Source organism: Oncorhynchus gorbuscha, linkage group LG20 (assembly GCF_021184085.1).
Source record: "Oncorhynchus gorbuscha isolate QuinsamMale2020 ecotype Even-year linkage group LG20, OgorEven_v1.0, whole genome shotgun sequence".
In the NCBI taxonomy this organism is placed as follows: Eukaryota; Metazoa; Chordata; class Actinopteri; order Salmoniformes; family Salmonidae; genus Oncorhynchus; species Oncorhynchus gorbuscha.
The window spans coordinates 34,648,781-34,672,612 of NC_060192.1; the positions used below are offsets into that span (position 1 = coordinate 34,648,781).

A 23,832-nucleotide genomic window follows, 5' to 3' on the forward strand; every position below is an offset into this window, starting at 1 on the left:
CCATATACTACCCACCACTGCGAACTGTACGCTCTTGTTGGCTGGCCCTCGCTTCATATGCGTCACCCACTGGCTCCAGGTCATATGTAAGTCTTTGCTAGGTAAAGCCACGCCTTATCCCAGCTCAGTGGTCACCATAGCAACACCCTACCGTAGCACGCACTCCAGCAGGCATATTTCACTGGTCACCCCCAAAGCCAATTCCTCCTTCGGCCGCCTTTCCTTCCAATTCTCTGCTGCCAATGACTGGAATGAACTTCAAAAATCACTGAAGCTGGAGACTCATATCTCCTTCACTAGCTTTAATTAAGCACCAGCTGTCAGAGCAGCACACAGATCACTGCACCTGCACCTTCTGTAGCTCAGTTGGTAGAGCATGGCGCTTGTAACGCCAGGGTAGTGGGTTCGATCCCCGGGACCACCCATACGTAGAATGTATGCACACATGACTGTAAGTCGCTTTGGATAAAAGCGTCTGCTAAATGGCATTTATTATTATTTATTACTGTACATAGCCAATCTGTAAATAGCCCATACAACTACCTCAACCCCATTCTGTTATTGATTTGATTTATTTTGCTCCTTTGCACCCCAGTATCTCTACTTGTACATCTTTCACTCCTGTGTTTAATTGCTATATTGTAATTATTTCGCCACTGTGGCCTATTTATTGCCTCCCTTATCCTACTTCATTTGCATACACTGTAAAAATGAAAGTGTTTGTTTTTTTTATGAGCCTGTTTTTCTTTCTGCTTCTATTTTGTATTCATATTGATGTGTGTGTTTTTTTCTGTAATTTCTGTAATTCAGGGCTCATCTGTAAAAGACTCCCTGATAAAATAAAGGTTAAATAAATAAACAAAATCAAATATAACATGGCATTTCCTGTGGAGAATTCTAACGATGAACAATGTTTACAAGGTATTCATACAAAAGGACTTTGTCTAAAAGAAGTGAAACTAGCTGCCAACTGGTCCTGCTTGGCTCAGTCAGTAGAGCATGGCGCTTACTGTGACAATGGTTGTGAGTTTGAATACTGGGATCATCCATCTATTAAATGTATGGAGACTAAAATTCACTTTGGATAAAAGTGTCTGCTAAATGGCAGAAGTATAGTGTGACGGAGAAGTCTGTCACTGGCCGCAGGCAGCATTTGGTACACTAACACACACATTCGTCGCACTTCCCTGCTCCGTTATCAGATAAGTTAACAATGTGGGTCGACACACAAGTGAACATCCCTGTCTTAGTACATACATTTCACTCTTACCTCCCGTCAGTACCTGGTTATGGTATAAAGAGTATACTGACAAGTGTTCATGTTTTATTTAAGCAGCGTTTATTACACTGTTATGGATGAGCGCCTTGTTTGTTTGGTTCTGTTCCTCTCTCCATCTCTGTAGCTTCTGGGTATGCTGGGATAAGGACCCGAGCTAAGGCAATCAGGCTGACTTTGTAGTGCCTGTCCCGAATGGCTCATTAATGTAAATGAACACATTGAAAGACACTATGTCAGTAGTAATGTGATTTTGTAAATGTTATATTATGTTTATGAAAAACGTGTTGCAATGTATAGACTTTAGTATGTTTAGCTGAATGGAAAATAAAGGACTTGAACAAGTAATTGCTTAATTAATTAGTGCTGATTATGTTCTGATGGGAGGGGCTTCCCCTACAAAAGGAGCCTCTCTTTCAGTTCAAAGGGGAGTCATTTTGGGAATTAGCTGTTGATGGGGGCAGCATTGTTTTTAAGCTGTCCTCATAATGGATACTGGCTGTTTTTGTTCAGGAATCACTATGTAAATAAACACCCTGAAGCACAGAAGTACCTTTGCGGCTACGCCATCTTTTTATTTGATAGAGGTCAGGTTTTTCAGTTAGGCCTTCTGGCCTACTCTACGTGACATATAGACTATTTATTTAGTCTATAATCAAATGTAAATTAGATCAAATGGAGAAAAATAAAATAAAATATGTCCTTGTTCAGTTTCTGCAATTTTGTGGCTTAATTGTAGAGATACAGGACCAGACAGTATGAATGTCAGCTGGCTCTGTGTTTAGGCAGCCATTTTGTTCAGTTGAGTGTATAATTCTGGGTTGAGTTTCCCCTAAACACTGATTTTAGGTCAGTTTTGAATTGTTCCCTCTAATGGTTAATGTTTAAATCAAATCAAATTCGTCACATGCTCCGAATACAATAGAGTATATATAACCTTACGGTGAAATGCTTACTTACAAGCCCTTAACTGACAATTCAGTTTCAAAAAAGACTTAAATTAAAGTAAAAATAGTCAAATAAAAATAAAAAGTAACACAATAAAAGTAACAATTCTTTAGGCGGCCATATTCCTGATGTTGCTGATGAGTCTCCTACTGTACTCTCTGTGGTCCAATGGTTTCACCTCCATCACCATGGCCTTCACACGGGACTCATCCTGAAACACACATTATATCAGTATTTAACCTGTGTTTGGTTAGAACCCCTAGATGTAGAGAGAGTAATGTTTACACATATCAGTATTTAACCTGTGTTTGGTTAGAACCCCTAGATGTAGAGAGAGTAGTGTTTACACATATCAGTATTTAACCTGTGTTTGGTTAGAACCCCTAGATGTAGAGAGAGTAGTGTTTACACATATCAGTATTTAACCTGTGTTTGGTTAGAACCCCTAGATGTAGAGAGAGTAGTGTTTACACATATCAGTATTTAACCTGTGTTTGGTTAGAACCCCTAGATGTAGAGAGAGTAGTGTTTACACATATCAGTATTTAACCTGTGTTTGGTTAGAACCCCTAGATGTAGAGAGAGTAGTGTTTACACATATCAGTATTTAACCTGTGTTTGGTTAGAACCCCTAGATGTAGAGAGAGTAGTGTTTACACATATCAGTATTTAACCTGTGTTTGGTTAGAACCCCTAGATGTAGAGAGAGTAGTGTTTACACATATCAGTATTTAACCTGTGTTTGGTAAAAACCCCTAGATGTAGAGAGAGTAGTGTTTACACATATCAGTATTTAACCTGTGTTTGGTTTGAACCCCTAGATGTAGAGAGAGTAGTGTTTACACATATCAGTATTTAACCTGTGTTTGGTTAGAACCCCTAGATGTAGAGAGAGTAGTGTTTACACATATCAGTATTTAACCTGTGTTTGGTTAGAACCCCTAGATGTAGAGAGAGTAGTGTTTACACATATCAGTATTTAACCTGTGTTTGTTTAGAACCCCTAGATGTAGAGAGAGTAGTGTTTACACATATCAGTATTTAACCTGTGTTTGGTTAGAACCCCTAGATGTAGAGAGAGTAGTGTTTACACATATCAGTATTTAACCTGTGTTTGTTTAGAACCCCTAGATGTAGAGAGAGTAGTGTTTACACATATCAGTATTTAACCTGTGTTTGTTTAGAACCCCTAGATGTAGAGAGAGTAGTGTTTACACATATCAGTATTTAACCTGTGTTTGGTTAGAACCCCTAGATGTAAAGAGAGTAGTGTTTACACATATCAGTATTTAACCTGTGTTTGGTTAGTGTCTCCTGGACAGACAAATCGGCCAACACTCAAGCGAGATTTGGTCCTTGGTTGCCGAGAGTATTGTGTTTTTTAGCCCGTTCATGATGTGAAACAAACAAAACCCAAACTTAAAGATGGCCTGATTCACACAGTAACAGATGCAGGGGACGGCTCATAGACAACCAGCAAGACTCAGCTGGGTTGACTCCTGAATCACACATTAACAGATGCAGGGGACGGCTCATAGACAACCAGCAAGACTCAGCTGGGTTGACTCCTGAATCACACATTAACAGATGCAGGGGACGGCTCATAGACAACCAGCAAGACTCAGCTGGGTTGACTCCTGAATCACACATTAACAGATGCAGGGGACGGCTCATAGACAACCAGCAAGACTCAGCTGGGTTGACTCCTGAATCACACATTAACAGATGCAGGGGACGGCTCATAGACAACCAGCAAGACTCAGCTGGGTTGACTCCTGAATCACACATTAACAGATGCAGGGGACGGCTCATAGACAACTAGCAAGACTCAGCTGGGTTGACTCCTGAATCACACATTAACAGATGCAGGGGATGGCTCATAGACAACCAGCAAGACGACTCCTGAATGGTCTCTAACTTTGCCATCAACTGATGTGATTCATCATTCCATTTCATATTTCCTCTGTGAGTGTACCTGAGGAGAGGGGGGGGGGTTGAGGGGAAAACAAGACCACTTGACAGTCGATGACAACTAATTTAATATGATTTCATTATAATTGAATAACAGTGCTCTTTAAAAGGGCGGCAGGTGGATCAGAGAGAGTGACAGCTTTTTCCTTTGACGTCTCCCACACCCACATCACTATCACAATCTACTCAAATCTATTAGTCACACACACACACACACACACACACACACACACACACACACACACACACACACACACACACACACACACACACACACACACACACACACACACACACACACACACACACACACACACACACACACACACACACACACACACACACACACACACACACACACACACAAACCTCTATGACAATCACTAATTTCATTCACTTCTCTTCAGACACTAATTTATTCCGTTCAGAAACACACTTATTCCATTCCATCCTCAGCACTTCACACTTCAGAAACGATTTCTAAGAGGCACTTGAGTCTAAATTGGAAACTGCATTAAACGCTGTGGTGACATAACACCTTCATAAAACACCTGCCACGGTGACATAAGACATAACACCTTCATAAAACACCTGCCATGTTGACATAACACCTTCATAAAACACCTGCCATGGTGACATAACACCTTCATAAAACACCTGCCACGGTGACATAAGACATAACACCTTCATAAAACACCTGCCATGTTGACATAACACCTTCATAAAACACCTGCCATGGTGACATAACACCTTCATAATACACCTGCCAAGGTGACATAAGACATAACACCTTCATAAAACACCTGCCATGGTGACATAACACCTTCATAAAACACCTGCCATGGTGACATAAGACATAACACCTTCATAATACACCTGCCATGTTGACATAACACCTTCATAAAACACCTGCCATGGTGAAATAAGACATAACACCTTCATAAAACACCTTCCATGGTGACATAAGACATAACACCTTCATAATACACCTGCCATGGTGACATAACACCTTCATAAAACACCTGCCATGGTGAAATAAGACATAACACCTTCATAATACACCTGCCATGGTGACATAACACCTTCATAAAACACCTGCCATGGTGAAATAAGACATAACACCTTCATAAAACACCTTCCATGGTGACATAAGACATAACACCTTCATAAAACACCTTCCATGGTGACATAACACCTTCATAAAACACCTTCCATGGTGACATAACACCTTCATAAAACACCTTCCATGGTGACATAACACCTTCATAAAACACCTTCCATGGTGACATAACACCTTCATAAAACACCTTCCATGGTGACATAACACCTTCATAAAACACCTGCCATGGTGACATAAGACATAACACCTTCATAATACACCTTCCATGGGTCCATATGCTGCTTCTATTAAAACACTAGACCAATGGGTCAAAATGCTGCTTCTATTAAAACACTAGACCAATTGGTCCAATATGCTGCTTCTATTAAAACACTAGACCAATATGCTGTGTCTATTAAAACACTAGACCAATTGGTCCAATATGCTGCTTCTATTAAAACACTAGACCAATATGCTGTGTCTATTAAAACACTAGACCAATATGCTGCTTCTATTAAAACACTAGACCAATATGCTTTGTCTATTGGGTGTTATTTTATATTTATTAATTTATTTAACGAGGCAAGTCTGTAAAGAACCAATTCTTATTTACAATGACGGCCAACACCGGCCAAACCCGGACGCCACTTGGCCAATTGTGCACCACCCTATGGGACTCCCAATTACAAGACATATATTTTGTCTCTGTACATATGAACAGCTAACAGGCCTTATATAGTCTGTATATATGAACAGCTAACAGGCCTTATATAGTCTGTCTCTGTACATATGAACAGCTAACAGGCCTTATATAGTCTGTATATATGAACAGATAACAGGCCTTATATAGTCTGTCTCTGTACATATGAACAGCTAACAGGCCTTATATAGTCTGTCTCTGTACATATGAACAGCTAACAGGCCTTATATAGTCTGTATATATGAACAGCTAACAGGCCTTATATAGTCTGTATATATGAACAGCTAACAGGCCTTATATAGTCTGTATATATGAACAGCTAACAGGCCTTATATAGTCTGTATATATGAACAGCTAACAGGCCTTATATAGTCTGTATATATGAACAGCTAACAGGCCTTATATAGTCTGTATATATGAACAGCTAACAGGCCTTATATCGTCTGTCTCTGTATATATGTCTGTATAAGCTATACCACAGGTCCAGGGCTATTCAACTATATTGTTACGGGGCCAGATTTGAACAAGGTTATTTACAGGGGGTCCAGACATTTTCTAGATGTGATTACTCTTCCTAAAACTGGTGTAAACTACAATGAACAAACAGAAATATAATCTTATAAAGCTTTTTTTTTTTGTTAAATTTTACCCCTTTTTCTCCCCAATTTCGTGGCATCCAATTGTTTAGTAGCTACTATCTTGTCTCATCGCTACAACTCCCGTACAGCTCGGGAGAGACGAGAGAGACGAAGGTCTCGGGCTCGGGAGAGACGAAGGTCGAAAGTCATGCGTCCTCCGATACACAACCCAACCAAGCCGCACTGCTTCTTAACACAGCGTGGATCCAACCCGGAAGCCATCCGCACCAATGTGTCGGAGGAAACACCGTGCACCTGGCAACCTTGGTTAGCGCACACTGCGCTCGGCCCACCACAGGAGTCGCTGGTGCGCGATGAGACAAGAATATCCCTACCGGCCAAGCCCTCCCAAACCCGGACATCGCTAGGCCAAATGTGCGTCGCCCCACGGACCTCCCGGTCGCGGCCGGTTACGACAGAGCCTGGGCGCGAACCCAGGGTCTCTGGTGGCACAGCTGGCGCTGCAGTACAGCGCCCTTAACAACAGCTCTTTTATTAAAATGTTTCCTAAAAGTTCATTTGAAGTGCTTTAAAATTAGCCTAATTCGCTGTTTCACATTGTTGAAATGATGGAACACATTTGTCATTATAAGACAGTTGACAACCATCACATTCATTGTTTTCTACTTCCTGTCCGTTTTACATACATCGCTTCACCTTTTGCTTTTATTTACACAAAGGAAATATTTTACTCAGGGCATATCTCAGTTGACCAGCTTTTAGCCGGAGAAGTCTCTCTCCCGTCGTATCAGTAGAGAACGTTCTACAGCACCTCTGTGGGGGACTTAAACTCGTCAAATCTCGTTGCAAAGTTAGGCCTAAAGCTAAACTCTTAACATCACGGGAGTTACCTGTGCTGGAAGATAGTCACGCAGTGCAGGGTAATGGAGCGTTTCATTTGGGCTCAAATCAGAGAAGAAAATAACATATATGTTGAAAAGAATCACGTGAAAAACTGTCTAATCCCTTCCCTGTATTCCACATTAAGTCGATTCGATTGAGTGAAGATGTCATACAAGCAAATACATCTGATAAGAACTACATGCATTATTATCCACTTAGCCACCAAACCTCGTGATGTAAAAGTAGAGCGATGTGGCAGGCTAGATGCTGATCGGATAAAGTTTATGATAGCCATAATTGAGCCCATGGTTTTTGTTAACTCACTGCTAAGTTAAGTGCAAAGCACACTCTGGTGTATCAGGGAGTGTAGCGATCTCATCCGATAGACAAACAGAAATACCATGTACCCCTGTTAGCGGCTCTGATTGGCTGTAACTGGTATGTTGGGTGATATTGATTGACAGTAATAAATGTGCGGGACTACAGGAAAGCAGATTCTCCCATTTGAGAATATTGAAGGCCCTGAATAGGCTCCTTTTGGCACTAAATATATGATTTTTCATTTGTTTTCTTAATGTTCAGAATTGGCCATTCTAAAATGATAAATGGGTCAGATCTGGCCCATGGGCCGCAAGTTGAATAGCCCTGCACTGGACCATTGTGTCTCTATGGTAACGTGTTACTTGTATTAGCAGCTAATTAACCTTTGATTAATTAAGCTAACGAGGATGAGATGGCAAATTACAAACAGTAATTGGTGGTTAATTAAAGGTAATGAATGCATTAGTGGCATTGTTTGGTCATGTTCCCTAAGTGATGACCACATAATAAGATTCTGTTTCTTTGGTAATGGCCCGATCTCCATGACTGTGTGTGTATGTGTGTGTGTGTATATGTTTCTAGATGTGCGTGTGTGTGTGTGTGTTTTCGAGATGTGCGTGTGTACTCACATTGTACGTCTCCAGCTTGACTCTGTTGTTGCGGAAGATGTGTGTGGTAAAGTTGACCTTCTGGAACACCTCGTCAAACGCTGCATCATCCTGATGGACAGACAGGGGAAAGGTTCAGAGTGTGTATGTGTGTGTGTGCATGAGAGAGAGCGAGAGAGACCGTGTGTGTGTGCGTGTGTGTGTGTGCGTGTGTGTGCATGTGTGTGTGTGTGGGTACGTCTCACCGTATCTTTAAGCAGGCCCAGAGTCTCTGCATTGTGACCCAGAGTGCCCTCTGCTGTCTCATGGAAACATGTCACCCATTGGTTATCACTGAAGTCTGCTATGTTAGCCTGGAGAGGAGGGAGGGAGGGAGAGAGAGAGAGAGAGAGAGAGAGAGAGAGAGAGAGAGAGAGAGAGAGAGAGAGAGAGAGAGAGAGAGAGAGAGAGAGAGAGAGAGAGAGAGAGAGAGAGAGAGAGAGAGAGAGAGAGAGAGAGAGAGAGAGAGAGAGAGAGAGAGAGAGAGAGAGAGAGAGAGAGAGAGAGAGAGAGAGATGGAGAGAAAGGTAGAGACAGAGAGAGGGGGATGGAGAGAGGGAGAGATAGAGATAGAGATTAGAGAGAGACACAGAGTGAGTGTCGAGGTTGTTTCTATGTCGTGTAAGTGCTCTTCAGTATATGTGTTCAGTGTATATACACTGAGAGTACAAAACATTAAGAAAACCTGCTCTTTCCATGACATACACTGACCAGGTGCAAACTATGATCCATTATTGATGTCACTTGTTAAATCCACTTCAGTCAGTGTAGATGAAGGGGAGGAGACAGGTTAAATAATATTGTTTAAGCCTTGAGACTGTTGAGACATGGATTGTGTATGAGTGCCATTCAGAGGTTGAATGGGCAAGACGAACACTTAAAACTTGTTAGAGCTAGGGTCCTTTTTCTCAATTTCCGCCTGACTGACGTGCCCAAAGTAATCTGCCTGTTGCTCAGACCCTGAAGCCAGGATATGCATATCATTGGTACCACTGGAAATAAAACACTTTGAAGTTTGTAGAAATGTTAATGTAGGAAAATATAACATTCGATATAGTAGGAGAAAATCCAAAGACAACCCAACTTAGAATACGTGGACAACTACAAATACTTCGGTGTCTGGTTAGACTGTAAACTCTCCTTCCAGACCCATATCAAACATCTCCAATCCAAAGTTAAATCTAGAATTGGCTTCCTATTTCGCAACAAAGCATCCTTCACTCATGCTGCCAAACATACTCTTGTAAAACTGACCATCCTACCAATCCTCGACTTTGGTGATGTCATTTACAAAATAGCCTCCAATACCCTACTCAACAAATTGGATGCAGTCTATCACAGTGCAATCCGTTTTGTCACCAAAGCCCAATATACTACCCACCATTACGACCTGTACGCTCTCGTTGGCTGGCCCTCGCTTCATACTCGTCGCCAAACCCACTGGCTCCATGTCATCTACAAGACCCTGCTAGGTAAAGTCCCCCTTATCTCAGCTCGCTGGTCACCATAGCATCTCCCACCTGTAGCACACGCTCCAGCAGGTATATCTCTCTAGTCACCCCCAAAACCAATTCTTTATTTGGCCGCCTCTCCTTCCAGTTCTCTGCTGCCAATGACTGGAACGAACTACAAAAATCTCTGAAACTGGAAACACTTATCTCCCTCACTAGCTTTAAGCACCAACTGTCAGAGCAGCTCACAGATTACTGCACCTGTACATAGCCCACCTATAATTTAGCCCAAACAACTACCTCTTTCCCAACTGTATTTTATTTATTTATTTTGCTCCTTTGCACCCCATTATTTTTATTTCTACTTTGCACATTCTTCCATTGCAAAACTACCATTCCAGTGTTTTACTTGCTATATTGTATTTATTTTGCCACCATGGCCTTTTTTGCCTTTACCTCCCTTCTCACCTCATTTGCTCACATCGTATATAGACTTGTTTATACTGTATTATTGACTGTATGTTTGTTTTACCCCATGTGTAACTCTGTGTCGTTGTATGTGTCGAACTGCTCTGCTTTATCTTGGCCAGGTCGCAGGTTGTAAATGAGAACTTGTTTTCAACTTGCCTACCTGGTTAAATAAAGGTGAAATAAAATAAAATAAAGAAAAAACTGGAATGTTTTTTTTTTGAGAGCTCTTACAATGGAAAGTATAGAGAAATAATGAAATCTAACTCCCGGTATGCAATTCCTATGGCTTCTACAGGGTGTCAGCACTCTATGTTCAAGGTTTCAGGCTTGTTTCCTCCAAAACGAATGAGAAAGACAGTTTTTGGACAAGGACACAGTCTTAGAAATTTGTGTTTGGGCGAGCGATGAAGACATTAAGCACCTGCTTACATCGGTTTCCTATTGAACATACTTATTTCCTTATGAAATATTATAGTTTTAGGGAGTCAATAGAAATGTATTTTGACTTGTTTTAACAAAGTTTAGCGGTAGATTTTTGGATTTGAACGAGGGGATTACACAAATCGATGGCGCCAACTAAACAGACTTTTTGGAATATAAAGAAGGATTTTATCTAACAAAACGACACTACATGTTATAGCTGGGACCCTTTAGACGACAAATCAGAGAAAGATTTTCAAAAAGTAAGTGAATATTTAATCACTATTTGTACATTTCTGAAACCTGTGCCGGTGGAAAAATATTTTGACCTGGGGTGCCGTCCTCAAACAATCGCATGGCATGCTTTCCCTGTAATGGCTACTGTAAATCGGACAGTGCAGTTAGATTACCCAGAATTTAAGCTTTGAACTGATAAAAGACACTTGTATCTACCTAAATGTTTAATATCCATAATGTTTCTGATGATTTATTTGAATTGCACTGGAAGTTGTCCCGCTAACGGGATGCCGATCCCTGAGATTAAGATTACCCTTTGAACAGGGTAGAAGGTCAACATGGACCAGCATCCCTGTTAAATGCTTTCCACACCTTGTAAAGTCCATACCCCTGAGGTTAAAATGCCCTTTGAACAGGGTAGAAGGTCAACATGGGCCAGCATCCCTGTTAAATGCTTTCCACACCTTGTAAAGTCCATTCCCCTGAGGTTAAGATGCCCTTTGAACAGGGTAGAAGGTCAACATGGGCCAGCATCCCTGTTAAATGCTTTCCACACCTTGTAAAGTCCATTCCCCTGAGATTAAGTGCCCTTTGAACAGGGTAGAAGGTCAACATGGGCCAGCATCCCTGTTAAATGCTTTCGACACCTTGTAAAGTGTCATGTTTTGTCATTTATTATCATGTCTTGTCCCTGTGCTTCCCATTCTATTCGTTTCCCTCTGCTGGTCTTATTAGGTTCTTTCCCTCTTTCTATCCCTCTCTCTCCCCCTCCCTCTCTCACTCTCATCTCTCTTCTCTCTATCGTTCCGTTCCTGCTCCCAGCTGTTCCTATTCCCCTAATCATCATTTAGTCTTCCCACACCTGTTCCCGATCCTTTTCCCTGATTAGAGTCCCTATTTCACTCCTTGTTTCCCGTACCTGCCCTGTCGGATCCTCATTTATAATTCACCGTGCTGTGTCTATGTTTTGCCCTGTCGTGTCGTGTTTCCCTCAGATGCTGCGTGGTGAGCAGGTGTCTGAGTCTGCTAGGTTCAAGTGCCTTCCCGAGGCAACCTGCAGTTCTCGATCAAGTCTCCAGTCTGTTCTTGTCTTTACGTGTAGTATTATGCTTTTTGTTTTGTAAAGTTTATTCTGGATTAAATACTCTGTTTTCGCCAAGTCGCTTTTGGGTCCTCATTCACCAGCATGACATAAAGTCCATTCCCCTGAGGTTAAGTGCCCTTTGAACAGGGTAGAAGGTCAACATGGGCCAGCATCCCTGTTAAATTCTTTCCACACCTTGTAAAGTCCATTCCCCTGTGATTAAGTGCCCTTTGAACAGGGTAGAAGGTCAACATGGGCCAGCATATCTGTTAAATACTTTCCACACCTTGTAAAGTCCATTCCCCTGAGATTAAGTGCCCTTTGAACAGGGTAGAAGGTCAACATGGACCAGCATCCCTGTTAAATGCTTTCCACACCTTGTCAAGTCCATTCCCCTGAGATTAAGTGCCCTTTGAACAGGGTAGAAGGTCAACATGGACCAGCATCCCTGTTAAATGCTTTCCACACCTTGTAAAGTCCATTCCCCTAAGATTAAGTGCCCTTTGAACAGGGTAGAAGGTCAACATGGACCAGCATCCCTGTTAAATGCTTTCCACACCTTGTAAAGTCCATTCCCCTAAGATTAAGTGCCCTTTGAACAGGGTAGAAGGTCAACTTGGGCCAGCATCCCTGTTAAATGCTTTCCACACCTTGTAAAGTCCATTCCCCTGAGATTAAGTGTCCTTTGAACAGGGTAGAAGGTCAACATGGACCAGCATCCCTGTTAAATGCTTTCCACACCTTGTAATGTCCATTCCCCTGACAAATTGAGGCTGTTCTGAAGGCGAATTGGGGGAGGACAATATTAGGAAGGTGTGGCTAATGTTTTGTATACTTAGTGTATGTCTGTCCTTTATGTGTGTGTGTGTGGGGGGGTGTTGTTGTACTCAGAGACAGCATGACGCAGTATTTGTAGTTAGGGAATTGTTTGTCACACTTCTCACAGTGGTAGAGTCCATTTGGTTGTTCTATTACCTTCTTCTTACAATCTGCAGAGGGACAGGCCTGGTACAGACAGCTTTCCTTACCACTAAACAACACTGTGGCTACACAGCTGAAATAATCCGCCTGTAGAGAGGGAGAAGGGAGGGGCAGAGAGAGAGAGAGGGGAAAAGAGAGAAGGAGTGAGATGGAGGGGGGATGGAGGGAGGGATGGATGGAGGAGGGGTGGATGGAGGGAGGTAAGATGAGAAAGAGGGAAAAAGAGAGAAAAGATGACAACAAAAAGAGAGAGAAAGTGGATGGTAAGAGACACAGAGAGGCAGAGAAAGAGACACAGAGAGACAAAGAAAGAGACACAGAGAGACGAAGAAAGAGACACAGAGAGACAAAGAAAGACAGAGATATAGAAAGACACAGAGAGAAACCGAGAGAGAGAGACACACAATAGCAGGGACAACATTTTCTCAAAACGAATTTCAGTTGCAGCACAAGTCACAAAAGCAGTCGAAAGGCAATGCAATTATAAAGAAGAAGCTTGTAAAATGATGTGTACGTGTCTCTGCAGTTGAAAGCGAATATGTGTGTACCCGCCTGTGTGTATGTGTCTAAGGTTGGTATAATTTATGGTGTTATTAGCACCTAAGGCTTGAGCGAGGACTCAACAGCGGTAGAGACAGAAGATGGTAATTCAGCAGGATAAAGCTTATTCTCTCCTAGCTGCATGCCTGGCAGAGTAACACAACATTAAAACACAGTTAAATACCAGAGACATGCCTGGCAGAGTAACACAACATTACCAACCAGTTAAATACCAGAGACATGCCTGGCAGAGTAACACAACATTAAAACACAGTTAAATACCAGTGACATGCCTGGTAGAGTAACACAACATTAAAACACAGTTAAATACCAGAGACATGCCTGGCAGAGTAACACAACATTAAAACACAGTTAAATACCAGAGACATGCCTGGTAGAGTAACACAACATAACCAACCAGTTAAATACCAGAGACATGCCTGGTAGAGTAACACAACATTAAAACACAGTTAAATACCAGAGACATGCCTGGCAGAGTAACACAACATTAAAACACAGTTAAATACCAGAGACATGCCTGACAGAGTAACACAACATTAAAACACAGTTAAATACCAGAGACATGCCTGACAGAGTAACACAACATTAAAACACAGTTAAATACCAGAGACATGCCTGACAGAGTAACACAACATTAAAACACAGTTAAATACCAGAGACATACCTGACAGAGTAACACAACATTAAAACACAGTTAAATACCAGAGACATGCCTGGTAGAGTAACACAACATTAAAACACAGTTAAATACCAGAGACATGCCTGGCAGAGTAACACAACATTAAAACACAGTTAAATACCAGAGACATGCCTGGTAGAGTAACACAACATTACCAACCAGTTAAATACCAGAGACATGCCTGGTAGAGTAACACAACATTAAAACACAGTTAAATACCAGAGACATGCCTGGCAGAGTAACACAACATTAAAACACAGTTAAATACCAGAGACATGCCTGACAGAGTAACACAACATTAAAACACAGTTAAATACCAGAGACATGCCTGACAGAGTAACACAACATTAAAACACAGTTAAATACCAGAGACATGCCTAGTAGAGTAACACAACATTATAACACAGTTAAATACCAGAGACATGCCTGGTAGAGTAACACAACATTAAAACACAGTTAAATACCAGAGACATGCCTGGCAGAGTAACACAACATTAAAACACAGTTAAATACCAGAGACATGCCTGGTAGAGTAACACAACATTAAAACACAGTTAAATACCAGAGACATGCCTGGCAGAATAACACACACACACACACACACACACACACACACACACACACACACACACACACACACACACACACACACACACACACACACACACACACACACACACACACACACACACACACACACACACACACACACACACACACACACACACACAGAAAGACGGCATGCAACATCAATACTAAACTAAATACGTGGGACCAGTACTTACTGTTTACAGGTGGTTGTGTATTTAATATCTCTAACTGTCACTATAATCATCCTGTGTGGACAAAACAAGTTCTGAAGAAAGAGACAACTACTGTAGGAAGAGACAATTACTGTAGGAAGAGACAACTACTGTAGGAAGAGACAATTACTGTAGGAAGAGACAACTACTGTAGGAAGAGACAATTACTGTAAGAAGAGACAAGTACTGTAGGAAGAGACAACTACTGTAGGAAGAGACAAGTACTGTAGGAAGAGACAACTACTGTAGGAAGAGACAAGTACTGTAAGAAGAGACAACTACTGTAAGAAGAGACAAGTACTGTAAGAAGAGACAATTACTGTAAGAAGAGACAAGTACTGTAGGAAGAGACAACTACTGTAGGAAGAGACAAGTACTGTAGGAAGAGACAACTACTGTAGGAAGAGACAAGTACTGTAAGAAGAGACAACTACTGTAAGAAGAGACAAGTACTGTAAGAAGAGACAAGTACTGGAGGAAGAGACAGCTACTGTAGGAAGAGACAAGTACTGTAGGAAGAGACAACTACTGTAGGAAGAGACAAGTACTGTAGGAAGAGACAACTACTGTAGGAAGAGACAACTACTGTAGGAAGAGACAACTACTGTAGGAGGAAGAGACAACTACTGTAGGAAGAGACAACTACTGTAGGAAGAGACAACTACTGTAGGAAGAGACAACTACTGTAGGAAGAGACAATTACTGCTGGAGACAACTACTGTAGGAAGAGACAACTACTGTAGGAAGAGACAACTACTGTAGGAAGAGACAACTACTGTAGGAAGAGACAACTACTGTAGGAAGAGACAATTACTGTAGGAAGAGACAAGTACTGTAGGAAGAGACAAGTACTGTAGGAAGAGACAAGTACTGTAGGAAGAGACAACTACTGTAGGAAGAGACAACTACTGTAGGAAGAAACAAGTACTGTAGGAAGAGACAACTACTGTAGGAAGAGACAATTACTGTAGGAAGAGACAAGTACTGTAGGAAGAGACAAGTACTGTAGGAAGAGACAACTACTGTAGGAAGAGACAAGTACTGTAGGAAGAGACAAGTACTGTAGGAAGAGACAGCTACTGTAGGAAGAGACAGCTACTGTGATGAAGAGACAACTACTGTAGGAAGATACAAGTACTGTAGGAAGAGACAAGTACTGTAGGAAGAGACAATTACTGTCGGAAGAGACAATTACTGTAGGAAGAGACAAGTACTGTAGGAAGAGACAAATACTGTAGGAAGAGACAAGTACTGTAGGAAGAGACAACTACTGTAGGAAGAGACAACTACTGTAGGAAGAGACAAGTACTGTAGGAAGAGACAAATACTGTAGGAAGAGACAAGTACTGTAGGAAGTTGGACTGAAGCAAGTAGACATTTACTGACACAGTGAGGAGTAATTATCCCTGAACACAGAGGTAATTACAGCACATCAATAACAGTTCCTGTTTGTGTGTGTGTGTGTGTGTGTGTGTGTGTGTGTGTGTGTGTGTGTGTGTGTGTGTGTGTGTGTGTGTGTGTGTGTGTGTGTGTGTGTGTGTGTGTGTGTGTGTGTGTGTGTGTGTGTGTGTGTGTGTGTGTGTGTGTGTGTGTGTGTGTGTGTGTGTGTGTGTGTGTGTAACTACTCAATCGAGGGTAGGTCTGTCCCAGAGAAGTTGATGTCCATTGTCACTTTGACCTTTACAGAACACAACATGTTACCATCAGGTTCAATGACCTTTGACCTATACTTGACACACCACATTACAGTAGGGCTCAACGAGCTTTGACTTCTCGACCCCTGCAGGCTACAGTGACTCAGACCCAAATCATCTGTCCCGGGTTGTATCCAAAATGACCCCCTTTATATACATCCTGTCCCAATAGGGCGTCAAATAGGGCCCTGAACAAAGAAGAAAACTATATAGGAAATAGGATGATATTTGGGACACATCACCAGACATCTCTGCTCTTTCCCAGAACCCTAATGAGACTAACAAGAGAGTTAACGACAAAAGTCTAATTAGTTGCATCCCCCCAGCTTTGCCGACCTCCCAAACCACTCTACCCTCTGTCTTCCACTCTACCCTGGAGTCGTCACGCTCCCAGAACTCTGATTCAACTCCTCCCACCACCCTCTGTCTTCCTATAGTCATCAGGCTCCCAGAACTCTGATTCAACTCCTCCCACCACCCTCTGTCTTCCTGGAGTCATCAGGCTCCCAGAACTCTGATTCAACTCCTCCCACCACCCTCTGTCTTCCTATAGTCATCAGGCTCCCAGAACTCTGATTCAACTCCTCCCACCACCCTCTGTCTTCCTATAGTCATCAGGCTCCCAGAACTCTGATTCAACTCCTCCCACCACCCTCTGTCTTCCTATAGTCATCAGGCTCCCAGAACTCTGATTCAACTCCTCCCACCACCCTCTGTCTTCCTATAGTCATCAGGCTCCCAGAACTCTGATTTAGAATTACATAATGGTAGAAATTTATGATGTTGGAATCTCAGAATTGGTAGGTTGTAATGAAAGAATGTCAGAGCAGGAAATAACAGAATAAGAGAGGTTGAGAATATGATATGGGACAGAGGAGACCCTCTTTGAGAGATGGATTTTTGAAGCCTGATAGTCATCAGGCTCCCAGAACTTTCTAATTTTTAACCTCCCTCCCCCTTTCCCCCTTCCCCTCTGTCTTCTTTCTGTAGTTCTCAGTGTAGGTCCCTCCACCTTTCCCCTTCTTCCCCTCTGGCCTGCTCTCTTTCTGTAGTTCTCAGTGTATAGAGTCCCTCCACCTTTCCCCTTCTTCCCCTCTGGCCTGCTCTCTTTCTGTAGTTCTCAGTGTATAGAGTCCCTCCCCTTTTCCCCTTCTTCCTCTCTGGCCTGCTCTCTGTAGTTCTCAGTGTACTCCCTCCCCCACCCTCTGTCTTCTTTCTGTAGTTCTCAGTGTACAGAGTCCCTCCCCCTTTCTCTTCCTTTGGCCTGCTACATAATGGTTCTCAGTGTAAAGTCCCTCCCCCTTTCCCCTTCTTCCTCTCTGGCCTGTCTCTTTCTGTAGTTCTCAGTGAAAGTCCCTCCCCTCAGGCCTGCTCTCTTTCTGAGTTCTCAGTGTATGAGTCCCTCCCCTTTCCCCTTCTTCCTCTCTGGCCAGCTCTCTTTCTGTAGTTCTCAGTGTAGAGTCCCTCCCCCTTTCCCCTTCTTCCTCTCTGGCCTGCTCTCTTTCTGTAGTTCTCAGTGTATAGAGTCCCTCCCCCTTTCCCCTTCTTCCTCTCTGGCCTGCTCTCTTTCTGTAGTTCTCAGTGTTTAGTCCCTCCCCTTTCCCCTTCTTCCCTCTGGCCTGCTCTCTTTCTGTAGTTCTCAGTGTACAGAGTCCCTCCCCCTTTCCCCTTCTTCCTCTCTGGCCTGCTCTCTTTCTGTAGTTCTCAGTGTACAGAGTCCCTCCCCCTTTCCCCTTCTTCCTCTCTGGCCTGCTCTCTTTCTGTAGTTCTCAGTGTACAGAGTCCCTCCCCCTTTCCCCTTCTTCCTCTCTGGCCTGCTCTCTTTCTGTAGTTCTCAGTGTACAGAGTCCCTCCCCTTTCTTCTTCCTCTCTGGCCTGCTCTCTTTCTGTAGTTCTCAGTGTACAGAGTCCCTCCCCCTTTCCCCTTCCCTCTCTGGCCTGCTCTCTTTCTGTAGTTCTCAGTGTACAGAGTCCCTCCCCCTTTCCCCTTCTTCCTCTCTGGCCTGCTCTCTTTCTGTAGTTCTCAGTGTATAGAGTCCCTCCCCCTTTCCCCTTCTTCCTCTCTGGCCTGCTCTCTTTCTGTAGTTCTCAGTGTATAGAGTCCCTCCCCTTTCCCCTTCTTCCTCTCTGGCCTGCTCTCTTTCTGTAGTTCTCAGTGTACAGAGTCCCTCCCCTTTCCCCTTCTTCCTCTCTGGCCCGCTCTCTTTCTGTAGTTCTCAGTGTACAGAGTCCCTCCCCCTTTCCCCTTCTTCCTCTCTGGCCTGCTCTCTTTCTGTAGTTCTCAGTGTACAGAGTCCCTCCCCCTTTCCCCTTCTTCCTCTCTGGCCCGCTCTCTTTCTGTAGTTCTCAGTGTACAGAGTCCCTCCCCCTTTCCCCTTCTTCCTCTCTGGCCTGCTCTCTTTCTGTAGTTCTCAGTGTACAGAGTCCCTCCCCCTTTCCCCTTCTTCCTCTCTGGCCTGCTCTCATTCTGTAGTTCTCAGTGTATAGAGTCCCTCCCCCTTTCTTCCTCTCTGGCCTGCTCTCTTTCTGTAGTTCTCAGTGTACAGAGTCCCTCCCCTTTCCCCTTCCTCTCTGGCCTGCTCTCTTTCTGTAGTTCTCAGTGTACAGAGTCCCTCCCCCTTTCTTCCTCTCTGGCCTGCTCTCTTTCTGTAGTTCTCAGTGTACAGAGTCCCTCCCCTTTCCCCTTTCTTCCTCTCTGGCCTGCTCTCTTTCTGTAGTTCTCAGTGTACAGAGTCCCTCCCCCTTTCCCCTTTCTTCCTCTCTGGCCTGCTCTCTTTCTGTAGTTCTCAGTGTACAGAGTCCCTCCCCTTTCCCCTTTCTTCCTCTCTGGCCTGCTCTCTTTCTGTAGTTCTCAGTGTACAGAGTCCCTCCCCCTTTCCCCTTCTTCCTCTCTGGCCTGCTCTCTTTCTGTAGTTCTCAGTGTACAGAGTCCCTCCCCCTTTCCCCTTCTTCCTCTCTGGCCTGCTCTCTTTCTGTAGTTCTCAGTGTACAGAGTCCCTCCCCCTTTCCCCTTCTTCCTCTCTGGCCTGCTCTCTTTCTGTAGTTCTCAGTGTACAGAGTCCCTCCCCCTTTCCCCTTCTTCCTCTCTGGCCCGCTCTCTTTCTGTAGTTCTCAGTGTACAGAGTCCCTCCCCCTTTCCCCTTCTTCCTCTCTGGCCTGCTCTCATTCTGTAGTTCTCAGTGTATAGAGTCCCTCCCCTTTCTTCCTCTCTGGCCTGCTCTCTTTCTGTAGTTCTCAGTGTACAGAGTCCCTCCCCCTTTCTTCCTCTCTGACCTGCTCTCTTTCTGTAGTTCTCAGTGTACAGAGTCCCTCCCCCTTTCCCCTTCTTCCTCTCTGGCCTGCTCTCTTTCTGTAGTTCTCAGTGTATAGAGTCCCTCCCCTTTTCCCCTTCTTCCTCTCTGGCCTGCTCTCTTTCTGTAGTTCTCAGTGTACAGAGTCCCTCCCCCTTTCCCCTTCTTCCTCTCTGGCCTGCTCTCTTTCTGTAGTTCTCAGTGTACAGAGTCCCTCCCCCCTTCTTCCTCTCTGGCCTGCTCTCATTCTGTAGTTCTCAGTGTACAGAGTCCCTCCCCTTTCCCCTTCTTCCTCTCTGGCCTGCTCTCTTTCTGTAGTTCTCAGTGTACAGAGTCCCTCCCCCTTTCTTCCTCTCTGGCCTGCTCTCTTTCTGTAGTTCTCAGTGTACAGAGTCCCTCCCCCTTTCCCCTTCTTCCTCTCTGGCCTGTCTCTTTCTGTAGTTCTCAGTGTACAGAGTCCCTCCCCCTTTCCCCTTCTTCCTCTCTGGCCTGCTCTCTTTCTGTAGTTCTCAGTGTATAGAGTCCCTCCCCCTTTCCCCTTCTTCCTCTCTGGCCTGCTCTCTTTCTGTAGTTCTCAGTGTACAGAGTCCCTCCCCCTTTCCCCTTCTTCCTCTCTGGCCTGCTCTCTTTCTGTAGTTCTCAGTGTACAGAGTCCCTCCCCCTTTCCCCTTTTCTTCTCTGGCCTGCTCTCTTTCTGTAGTTCTCAGTGTACAGAGTCCCTCCCCCTTTCCCCTCCTTCCTCTCTGGCCTGCTCTCTTTCTGTAGTTCTCAGTGTACAGAGTCCCTCCCCCTTTCCCCTTCTTCCTCTCTGGCCTGTCTCTTTCTGTAGTTCTCAGTGTACAGAGTCCCTCAGGAAGTCTTAACCTGGAAACCACCAAGGAAAACCTACCTACACACACACACACACACACACACACACACACACACACACACACACACACACACACACACACACACACACACACACACACACACACACACACACACACACACACACACACACACACACACACACACACACACACACACACCTGTTAACCTACAGGAGGGCATCAGGAGGGCATCTCTCCAGGAACAGGGTTAGAGTTAAAACCTACAGGAGGATACCTCTCCAGGAACAGGGTTGGAGTTAAAACCTACAGGACGGTAGCTCTCCAGGAACAGGGTTGGAGAGCCCTGGTCAGCAGTAATAGCCTATGCTTCATGTTGATTCCTGCAATGAAAGTATCTTCCTGTCCTGGTTGGCTGCTGACTCTTACTCCCTCTCTCCACTGTGCACACGGTGGAGGGAGAGATGAATTCTGAGAAGCACAAGCAAAACACCGTTTTCAAAGCAACTACTGTTGTTCTGGTTACCGAGAGCAGAATGACAGCTTTCTGTGCGTGTATCATACGTTTCTCCCCTCTTAGTATGGACCTCATGGCACCACTTTACAACCGGAGTAGATTGTAGTTGGTACGGTTTTGATGCACCTGCATAGTGGAGTCAAGCGAAGCGCACCATTTGCAGTGAATAGGCCTACATCAAATAGCCTAGGCCTAAAAGTGGAATAGTTTTTATGGGACGTTAGCCTTTATTTTTTACTTTATTCTTTACTGATTAATTAATATATTAGCCTACATGGTTACCAAGCAACAATATCATGTTTAGAGCTCCTACTTCCTCGGCTGGTGAATACTATAGCATATTATAGCCTATTGGCCATTTCTCAAATTCTCTGAAGAACCAACAGGTTGCACATCAAAATATCAATCATGTATTTCCTGTAGATGTTAGATGAAATAGCTTCCTGTTTTAATCATAGGCTCCTACCTCAGCTGTCTAACTTGTCAAGAGCTCTGCTGTAACTGTCAATAAAAAACACACACACACACACACACACACACACACACACACACACACACACACACACACACACACACACACACACACACACACACACACACACACACACACACACACACACACACACACACACACACACACACACACACACACACACACACACACACACACACACACACACACACACACACACACACACACACACACACACACACACACACACACACAGTAACCTTGGGGGTAGAGTGTTTTGGATGAAAGCAGAATGCTGAATTTGATTATTTGTAAGTAAAACCCTGTAATTGGAATTCCCCTATTTTCCAGCTGCTGTGTGTGTTTGTACGTATCTGGCCGTGTGTCAATGTGGGTGTACTACTGCTGTGTGTGATGAACAACCTTCCCAACCCTATACATTCACCGAAGGGCGAGAGAGAGAGCTAGAGAAAGACAGAGATAGAAAGAGAGACAGAGAGAGAGAGAGACAAACAGAGAGAGAGAGCTAGAGAAAGACAGAGATAGAAAGAGAGAGAAATAGAGAGAGAGACAGACAGAGAGACAGAGAGACAGAGAGAGACTGAAAGAGACAGAGAGACAGAGATAGACAAACAGAGAGAGAGAGAGACAGAGAGACAGAGAGACAGAGAGAGACAAACAGAGAGAGAGAGACAGAGAGACAGAGAGAGACAAAGAGAGAGACACAGAGTACACAGCGGACCTAAACAGAGAGTACACAGCGGCAGAATACCTGACCACTGTGACTGACCCAAAATTAAGGAAAGCTTTGACTATGTACAGACTCAGTGAGCATAGCCTTGCTATTGAGAAATGCCGCCGTAGGCAGACATGGCTCTCAAGAGAAGACAGGCTATGTGCTCACTGCCCACAAAATGAGGTGGACACTGAGCTGCACTTCCTAACCTCCTGCCCAATGTATGACCATATTAGAGAGACATATTTCCCTCAGATCACACAGATCCACAAAGAATTTGAAAACAAATCCAATTTTGAAAAACTCCCATATCTTTTGGGTGAAATTCCACAGTGTGACATCACAGCAGCAAGACACCATTGTAAATACAACCCATATTTAAGCTTATTTATTTTATCTTGTGTCCTTTAACCATTTGTACATTGTTAAAACACTGTATATATATAATATGACATTTATAATGTCTTTATTGTTTTGAAACTTCTGTATGTGTAATGTTTACTGTTCATTTTTATATATTATCTACCTCACTTTCTTTGGCAATGTTAACACGTTTCCCATGCCAATAAAGCCCCTTGAATTGACTTGAATTGAATTGAGACAGAGAGAGATAGACAGAGAGAGACAGACAGAGAGAGACTCTGTACTCTGACTTCTGTATGTGTAATGTTTACTGTTAATTTTAGTTGTTTTTCACTTTTTTGCTTTGGCAATGTTAACACATGTTTCAAATGCCAATAAAGCCCTTGAATTGAATTGAATTGAGAGACAGAGAGAGAGAGACAGACAGAGAGAGACAGACAGAGAGAGAGAGACAGAGAGACAGACAGAGAGAGAGAGAGAGACAGAGAGAGAGAGAGAGACAGGGAGAGAGAGAGAGAGAGACAGACAGAGAGAGACAGAGAGAGAGACAGAGAGAGACAGAGAGAGACAGAGAGAGAGAGAGAGAGACAGAGAGAGAGACAGAGAGAGAGAGAGAGAGAGAGAGAGAAAGAGACAGAGAGAGAGGAAGGAAGTGTCTGGTCTTCTATTAATTACCTGTCTGCTCTCTCCCTAATCTCCATCTCTCCTTCCTTTTTCACTCACTTTCCGGTCTTTCAACAATACAATACACTCTCTACTCCACCTCTCTTTCTCTCTCCTTCAGTTGTTCCTTCTTTCTT

General features: G+C 43.6%; 1 protein-coding gene across 1 annotated transcript in view; it reads right to left on the bottom strand.

The window, feature by feature from the left end:
• Positions 1-1,962: 1,962 nt before the first annotated feature.
• The window catches only part of LOC124006899 (replication protein A 70 kDa DNA-binding subunit-like), a 108,805-nt gene continuing 86,935 nt past the window's right edge, over positions 1,963-23,832 (bottom strand). Inside the window, exons 15-19 of the mRNA XM_046317087.1 lie at positions 13,010-13,174; positions 11,216-11,227; positions 8,650-8,757; positions 8,426-8,515; positions 1,963-2,435 (exon numbers count right to left, since the gene is read on the bottom strand). Of these exons, the coding sequence (XP_046173043.1) occupies positions 2,334-2,435; positions 8,426-8,515; positions 8,650-8,757; positions 11,216-11,227; positions 13,010-13,174 (477 nt within the window). The 3' untranslated portion in view covers positions 1,963-2,333. The remainder of the gene's footprint in view (positions 2,436-8,425; positions 8,516-8,649; positions 8,758-11,215; positions 11,228-13,009; positions 13,175-23,832) is intronic.